Here is a 9,117-nt window from a genome sequence, read left to right as displayed (position 1 = left end):
CCAGAAGGTGGCGCTGCTACACTATTTTTAAACAAATCTTTAATTTCCAGGAACAAAGGTACAAAACAATCCCTTGAATAAGGAAAAAATGCTAGATGTTGCAACATGATTTCCAGGAAAATTGTATGTTATGATTTTAAAGAATAAGCTAAGCATGGCTATTAATTTCTCATAATCTAATTATACATCTCTGCCTTAAACTGAGTCAGACGTAGGATTATCTGCAGTGACTGGCAGTGGCTCTCCAGGGTTTCAGCCAAGAGTCCTTCCCAGCCCTAACTGGAGATGCTGGGGCTTGAACCTGGGACCTCCTTCTGCATGCAAAGCAAATACTACCACTGAGCTATGAGGTGTGTGCACCTACACACCATGGGGGCTCTTTTTTATATATTGTTGCACACCACTCCCAATCTCTGAGCGGTGCGAGATTCCAGGGTTTCTGTTTCCTTTTGGGAATGAGGCACAGTGGAGACTGTGGTGTCTTTATGAAACATGGTTTATATCTATATACAACCTGAATCTACAATGGAGGGGTTCACATCTTTGCCACCCCAAAAGGGTCATTTCTCCTATAGCCACAACCAGAGATTCAAACAGAAATCTACCATCGTGCACTGACTCTCTCTCTAGCTCGCCACTTTTACAACCTTTTCCCCTCTAGGTTACACCACTGCCAAACCTAAAAGACTTGAATTCAAACCCTTCCTTTGTCTTTTAACTAAGGGCCCCTTACATTTGTTGTATGACACAGAGCCCCCTCTCTTTGTCTTTACTAATGGTTCAGCACCTTCCGTTTATTCTCCCAGTGGCTCATCTTCCAGGCGATTTCCTCATCAGGAAATGGGCCTGGCTTATATTTTAACATTTCCTGAATCCAGGGGTTCAGTGGCACCCAGAAACTCATAACAATATATATGTCCCATGATCCTCATACCAAGTGCATTTGTGAAGCTTCTGTTTCTGGCAGCATGTGATGCTTAACAACATGTCGTGCTGGCTTTTGGGTGGCATTTACAGTAGACTTCAAATTTAGTAAAGGGCAGATGTGCAGAGATGCTCTGAGATGACTACTGCGCAGGACCACAGAATTTATCTCCAGCACCACAAAAACCTTTCCAATTTTAGCAAGAGACAGACAGACCGCTCTCTCAAGGCTTTTTGTGCTGGGTGTGGGAGCAGCACATTTGTCCCTGTGACAGCTTTAAAAATATATGCAAGCGGAGGAGAACTCGGTTCTTTCTCAAGCAGCTAAAAATACAGAGGTGTGAAGTTCAGATTGAGTCATGCAGCACATGTATTTGGTACTCAGGAACCATATTAAAGTGCCTTGTTTTAAGCAATACTAAACAGTACCTGGTTGCATCCTAACTCGTACTTAAATGGCTAACATGGTTTGCCTTTTAAGTCTATTACAGTTGGAGGAAATTGCTACAGTCAAAATGACATCCCTCCCACCTCCATTAGTATTCATTACAGTCTTCTGTGAATTGCATCTAGTACCATCTCACTTTTGTTTCCTACCGGGCAGTCATGTGCTACGTCTGGAATAGAATATTGGAGTGAGTTGTCCCCTTGCCCAGAATATATGCAGTCCTCATTAGACAGAGACAAAGAAGACATGGAGGGATTGACAAATGAAATTGTGGGAATAGGGGAGGGGTGGTCAATACAGCACAGATCACAGTAATTTTCTCCTGGAATGCACCCTGGTAATTATTTTCTCTTTGACACCCACTAATTTCTTCTGTAGAACCACCCTTTGATTACTGCAGCCTTTTCGTTCTCTCTTAATATTTTTGTCATTGTTTTCTCCCTGATCTCGTCCTCCTCCGAAGTCTCCACTCTGTTCTAATGAACATGAAGAACTTTTAAGCATCATGTCAGGTGCTTTGAGCAGGAGACAGAGAGAACTGACAATTAAAGAAATTACTGTTAATCACTTATGGCACTACAGCAAGCAGTGCAAGACTGTGTTTCATAATTACACCTAATCAAATACATAAGTAATTGGGGGCATATATATTTTTTAAGTGTGGTTTCCCCATCTCTGATTTATTTGCTTACTGCATTTACACTCTACCTTTTTCCTCTAAGGAGCTCAAGGTGCACGTGGTTCTCCCCCTCCTCATTTAATCCTCACGACTACCCGGTGAGGTAGGTTGAGCTGAGAGGCAGTGACTCGCCCAAGGTCTCTTGCTTAATTTGCAAAAGATTCTTTATTAATCCCTTCCCCAGCTCACCACAGGATGTGTGCTGGCTCTTAAACCAAAGCCCCCAAGCTAGCTAGTTGGAAGGGTCCTCAGTACTCCCAATATTTGACAATTAACCAAGCTCTAGCATATGCTCCAGTTCACACAATTCCAGCATTCGCAATGGGCAGTGGGAAAACACCCCAGTAACACTTCTGTTTTGTTTTGTGGATCTCATTGCTTTGTTTTGACATTTATTTACAGAGAGGAAAGGCAACAAATTCTGGAAAAGAATGTTCCACTTTTCTTGGCAAGTAGCTTGCAAGTTTTTCCAAGAAATGCTTTTTCTGGCTCTTTCTAAATCAGCATTGTCATGATCGTGATATAATGATGTTACATTTTCTAAGACTGTAAATATTATGATTATGGCTATGACTACTACATGATAAGCAGATATAGAAAAAGGACATGTGCAAAGAGGCTAGCTATGTACAATGTGTCTGTGTACATACATGCACACACATCCTTTGAACCTGATTCAGTACATGTGGTGAAGGAGTAGATAAGCATGCCATGTGTGTGGCATGGTAATGTGCAACACAGGTGCTGTATGTGTATGATTCCCCCTCCATTTACTGAGAAAGAAGGATCAGATGGATTGCATCTATGAACACACTTTCGCTTCTCAATCACATGTGCTGTGATCACATGACCAGACCTGCCTGTGTGAACTAGTTTTTAGAAGTGCTCTTAAGGAAGCCCACTGTCACCTTCTCCTTTCACAAGCACCAGCTCTGCAGTGATTAAGCGATAGTATCAAGACATACCTTGGTATCCAGTAGCACACAAAGAGGACCTGAGCAGGTTGTAAGACAGGATTGGAGCACTCAAAGAGAAACATTCAGCCCTGGAGCTAGCACTGAGTTCTGTGTAAAGGAACAGAAGGACCACCATCCATAACCCAAAGATCTACCCTAAGGACAGTTGTTTGTTAAGATTGCCAAGGCTAGGATAATAAGCACTGTGTCCCAGATGCAATAGAACATTCTTAGGTCAGAATAAAGGACTCCTAGAATTGTAGGGTTGGACTAGTGCCATCTAGTTTAACCTCCTGCAATGCAGGAATCCCCGACAGATGGCCATCCAACCTCTGTTTTAAAACCTCCATTGGAGAGGTCACCACCTTCTGAGAGAGTCCATTCCACTGTCAAACAGCTCTTACCATCATACTACTGGAATGCTTAAGTAGCAAATGGAATTAGCCAAGGACTTCTTATTGCTCAAGGGTTTTGAAGAGCCTACAGGATGAACATCTGTCTGAGACTGAAATCTAGGCCATAGTGCAGTAGAGCACATGCTGCACATGTTGAGGACCCCAGGACCAATCCCCGGGGCTGGGCTGGGGAAGACCCCTGTCTGAAACCTGGAGAGGCACAGTCACTTGGTGTAGACAACAGCGCTGAGCCAGGTGGAGTAATGGTCTGGTTCAAAGGTTGTTTTCTGCTGCTCCAGAGAAGCGGACACGGAGCAATGGATCCAAACTACAAGAAAGAAGATTCCACCTAAACATTAGGAAGAACTTCCTGACAGTAAGAGCTGTTTGACAGTGGAATTTGCTGCCAAGGAGTGTGGTAGAGTCTCCTACTTTGGAGGTCTTTAAGCAGAGGCTTGACAAACATATGTCAGGAGTGCTCTGATGGTGTTTCCTGCTTGGCAGGGGGTTGGACTCGATGGCCCTTGTGGTCTCTTCCAACTCTATGATTCTATGATTCTATGATTCTAACACAAAGCAGCATCCCGTGAAGGCAATCTGGTTATTGTGGAAGGTTGGATTAGATCGTCTTGGAGGAATTCTGTTTCTATGGCTGCGATGCTAACCATTACTAGGAGTTAAATCCCACTTAAATCCCAATATTTGCTTCCTAAGCAAACATACGTATGATCAGTCTGTAAATCAACAGAGCATTTTGCCCTAGATAGTAAATGTCCCACTGAACCTCTGTCACACTTTTTGTGAATGTTGTCAAGAAGAAGGTGGGGGGGGGGGAGGAGGAAAGCCATTGTATATTGACTATGCTCTCTAGCCAATGTAGATTTGACATGCACATTATAGATCTGGGGAATGGAAAAGTGTTTTAAACCATGTATTGTATGAAATTACCTAATATATTTAGATAGAATCATACATCTTAGTCACGTTGAATACATTTCCCTAATGCCTCAGAAACATCTTCTTGGCATGAGGATAAATAAATGTTGATAGGGAAAGAGATTTCTCTTAATGCAGCACCTGCCTGGATCTGGTTTATGTCCATACTAAGCTTGAAAAATTTGGCTGGTAGCCCAACTTTCTGTGTCAACAGAACATTATTTACCCACTCCTCAGTAGAAAGGGCCCCTGTATATGTTTCTCTGCATTTTTAAATGTTGCTGGGGGAACAAAGTAGCCTCACAAAGGATTAAAGGATGTACTGTTGAATGTTTACTTTCTTTCCAACATAGTCGTGTTATTGACTCGAGCCATTGATGGACGGGTCAAACGGGCATTCTGAAAAGTGATGTGGCTCCCCCACCCTTTAGCCTAGGGTTCGTTCCCTCCTTGTGTTAAACGATGGATTTCTTCTCAAGCTTCAGAGCCCGAATGTCCTTTGTAACAACTCTTTCCTTCTGAATCATGTATAGAGCTTTGGGGAAGCACGGGCCATCACGCTCCTCTTTGAGCTAAGCTCTTCCTATCAAAGCTCTGAAAACCATAAATAACATCAGGAATAAGTGGTACTGATATGTCTCTATGAGAAACAGCAAACTGGAGCAATAAACAATAGCACAGCATGCAAGGGTGGCCCTGTAATGAGACATAGAATTGAAGAGCTGGAAGGGACCCTGAGGATCATGTGGTCCAACCCCCTGCAACGCAGGAATATGCGGCTGCCCCATACGGGAATCGAAACCCACAACCTTGGTGTTATCAGCACCATTCTAGCCAACTGAGCAAATGCCTCAAGTAGTAGATCAAAAGGGGGTTGCATTTCCATTCATCCACAGCAGATTGACCTGCTTGCCTGCCACACATGCCACAGTCAGCTCTACTACACCCAGCAAGCAGTCTGCCATCCACCTGCTGCTACTGGTGATGTTGCTACTGCCACTGCCCACTCACTGGGCCATGGGACACCATTGCCATCACCCAAAGAAAAAAGCATTCAACAGTGCTCCAACCCAGACGTTCTGGGCCCACTCCTCTCCAAGGCCATTTCAACCAGAATTCTGGTAGATGTGGCCATGGATAATGCCTGCAGCATTACCACCTAGTTGGGAGAGGGGAGGCTTCTCATACTGGCTGCCTGTCAGCTACTCCCTTATCTGAGAGATGGCTATGAGCTGGGAAGAGGTCTCTATGCCAGGGGTGTGTTAATTGGGCTTTTGATGCCAGCTTATATAGCTTGCATTTGTAGAAGTCTACCCATTTGCAAGTCTGCAAAGGCAGCAGGGTTCTGCAGACTGTGTTGTAAGTTTATGCCTTTCTTTAATAAAGCACTAAAGCTGGCCATTCCTTTTTTGGTATCCCTGCATGAAACCACTCACATAGGCCCTCCTGGAGCCTGCGGATCAGGACACTGGTAGATGAAAACATTTGCTGTGAGTTATTATTTACTGAAACCTGTTCACAGTCCACTTTGATTACCCTTGGTGTCTGTCTGGAGCCACCAGCCCAGTCCCAGAAACTAGACTAGTTTGATCAGTTCCCTAAGCATACGTAGGTCCTGATTTTCCAGTCTATAGATAAGAGCACAGCAACAAATGATGAAATTCTATTCTTGCTTAGTTACATTCTACGTTCCCCTGGCTAAAGTGTAAATGGCACCTCAGAGTGACAAAATGAGTCCTTATCTGAATCAGGGGTGGGCAATCTGTGGCCCCAGGGCTGCATTCTCCCTCAGCCTAATTTCATGCAAGGATATGGGAGGGAGGGGAAAGGGTGTCAGAAAGAGAGGGAGAAAAAGGGGCTATGAAGAGAGAGCAGGGGAGAAGGAGGGAGGGAGGACTGGCTTTGAACCTACCCACGGCTGGCTTCAGCTCCACTGCTGATGTGCAGCCCTGACAGATTACTCCCAAGGGAAAGGCAGCCTCCGAAAGAAATAATGTCCCCCAATTCAGGTCTAGATAATGCTGTAAAAGTACCGTATTTTTCGCTCTATAACACGCACCAGACCATAACATGCACGTAGTTTTTAGAGGAGGAAAACAAGAAAAAAAATATTCTAAACAAAATAGTAGATATATGATTTTTGTGGTTCATGCTGTGGCCACAGACATGTGATCTGACAGTGAGTTTGGAGTAGCCCAATGCAAAAATCCTGAGGATCCATGCTTTGTAACCACGGAGGAGGGAAGAAAGGGGAACCATGGATCCTCTGCTCACGACTGCAGCAGATCCCCCCCATCACCCGCAGGCATTCGCTCCATAACACGCACAGACATTTCCCCTTACTTTCTAGGAGGAAAAAAGTGAGTGTCATGGTGCAAAAAATATGGTAATTTCCCCCTAAAATCAAGTCACACAGTTTTTAACACCTTTATGCATATATTTGATGAGACTGCTAAAAACAACCACACAGAGACATGTAACTATGGAAAATTGTAAACAGATTCTCTGTTGACACATCCCCTACAGTAGATCACAATTTCCATACATTTTCAGTAACTCAGAAATTCCATACGTTTCGTCTGCTTTTATAGCTACATTTCATATGTCCAGCAACAGACGAAAAGACAAATAGATGCAACAGTAATCAAGGGGACAGTGCATAGGATTGAACTGTATATACAAAGTTAATACGCTATTGGAAGGTAGGGAGATATTTGTTGTTTCAGAGATGTAATTGGGAATGTAGACAATCACCAATCTGATCATAGGAATATGCATGCTGAATCCAAGGCACTTATAGGCTGCTGTTTTTTTATGGGTGTATTCTGCGACATGTTCTCAACTCAGCGATAGTGCTTTAATGGTGGATTTATACTGGACTGTCCACACATCACGGGACTTCATTACTTGTTCTGTGATGCCTTCCCATTGCTACCACTCTATTGCTGTCTGGAGGGACATTCTTGCAATGTAGATAAAATAAAATAGGACCCACCCCCAAATTGTTTGTAGTATGAAAAGTTAAAGGATTTCAGCAAGAAATTAGAGGATATGCAATGATAGGAAATCAAGCCATATGGCCACCCCAAAACTTGTACAGGCATGAACAGTATTGAAAGTGGAAATTTTATGACTGCCCCCAAACCACCATTAGCACAAATCATCATAAATGCACAATTAAAAAAAAACAATTCATTTGAAAACCAGGCACATCTGATGACTTTGAAATCAGAATAGTAACAATTGTTACACTTGCCCTTAATGTGTTGTTCCCCATGTTCTTTGGTTTTCCAGTTTTCTCTACAGGTGAAAATTCTTTTTTGGTTAAATTCTTCCTTCTAATTTACTGCTGCACCATGACATCTAACCCAACACAACATTGTTATCATTATATATCAAAATATCAGCATGATACTTCTACTTTTCCATTCACAGTATGCTGACCTTGGAAAAATAAATGGCTAATAACTCAGCCAGCAGACAACAAATGAATGAATTTTAGGGGGGTGGCAATTCTTCCAACTTGATAGAAGAGGTCAAGTACAGCTCCAAACCATGACAAGTCTTTCGTATGTTTCTGCTCAAGTGGTTGAGACTGGAGACACGGCAGTCATGCGCTTCCGTCTGAAGAAGAACTTGAGGGATGAGGCTATCTCCCTGTATCGAAGCCCACACAGATAAGGCAACAGAGCTTTGGGCAAGATTATCAGCACATTGCATATTATCAGAGAGACCAATATCCCTGTCTGTGTCCCAATGACGGCATTGACATAAAGCAAGGAGTCCACCACAATAGCCAAGAGGGGAGAGAAATGAAAGAACAAGACAATGTGATGCATCAGGAACGTCACACTGGCTCTAGAGAACATGCTTTTCCATATGCCTGACTGCTTTGTTTTGAAATACAGGATCATATAACAGCAGAGTATGAGGGACAGACAGAGAAAAAGGGCAGAAATGGAGACTACATAGCAGGATTTCACGGCCCCATCTCCATGTAGAGTCATTACCAGTATTATGGGGACAGAGCAGTTTTCCACTGGGCATACACTGGGTTTCTGGGTAAACTTGAGTATTAAGAAGACAATCCCAGGGAAAATCCCAGACAAGATCCATAGGAACAGTATCAGCTTCTTTGCTCGTGAAGATGGCAAAATGGAGATGTAATGCAAAGGCCACAAAATGGCCACGTATGTATCCAGCACCATGGCGGCAGCTGTTAGCAATCCTCCGCAGTAAGTCATGGCTAGCAGAAACAACAGGAGCACACAAGGGTTCTTGGGAAGGTGGAGTTTCATTACATTGAAAACTGCAGACATAGCATAGAGTATCAGATATAACAAATCACAGAGCAAAGCATTTCCCAACAGCAGGTATCTTGTCTCCTGACGGATGTTGACACGGGAAAGAATCACAAACAGAATGAAAGGGTTGATCAGGACGGCTGCTGTAAGGCACAATATCGGCGGGATCAGGAACATCATTGTCTTGGAGTATGGAGGATAGATGATCAATTCTTGCAGGTTTTGGAATGAAGTTTTATCCAAAGTGAAGGAGGCGTTTGAGGCCACTTCTCTATAGCGGGAGAAGGTTGCATTCAAAATCCGGGCTGGCACACATAGTGAGAAGTTCATTTCCCCCAGAGATAAGGTATGGCAGCTGATGTATAGAAAAGAAGTTCTTCAACGCTGAGGTTTTGCAACAAGCAAAGATGCATTTTATAGCAACCAGATCACCATCTGTCGTCAGCTCTGTAATGATAGCTGATGGCAAAGCATA

At 43.4% G+C, this 9,117-nt stretch overlaps 1 protein-coding gene across 3 annotated transcripts in view; it reads right to left on the bottom strand.

The window, feature by feature from the left end:
• The window catches only part of GPR148 (G protein-coupled receptor 148), a 107,775-nt gene that overhangs the window by 17,928 nt on the left and 80,730 nt on the right, over positions 1–9,117 (bottom strand). The window contains exon 3 of one of the 3 annotated variants that reach the window (XM_082225325.1): positions 6,778–9,101. The exons of the other annotated variants lie outside the window; for them this stretch is intronic. Within the exon in view, the coding sequence (XP_082081451.1) occupies positions 7,920–8,972 (1,053 nt within the window). The 5' untranslated portion in view covers positions 8,973–9,101 and the 3' untranslated portion in view covers positions 6,778–7,919. Of the gene's footprint in view, positions 1–6,777; positions 9,102–9,117 lie in introns of those variants that run through there. 3 annotated transcript variants of the gene reach the window in all.

Source organism: Podarcis vaucheri (assembly GCF_965113315.1).
Source record: "Podarcis vaucheri genome assembly, chromosome: 5".
In the NCBI taxonomy this organism is placed as follows: Eukaryota; Metazoa; Chordata; class Lepidosauria; order Squamata; family Lacertidae; genus Podarcis; species Podarcis vaucheri.
The sequence above is the reverse complement of the archived record's forward strand: the minus strand, read 5'-3'. Positions and strand labels throughout refer to the sequence as shown.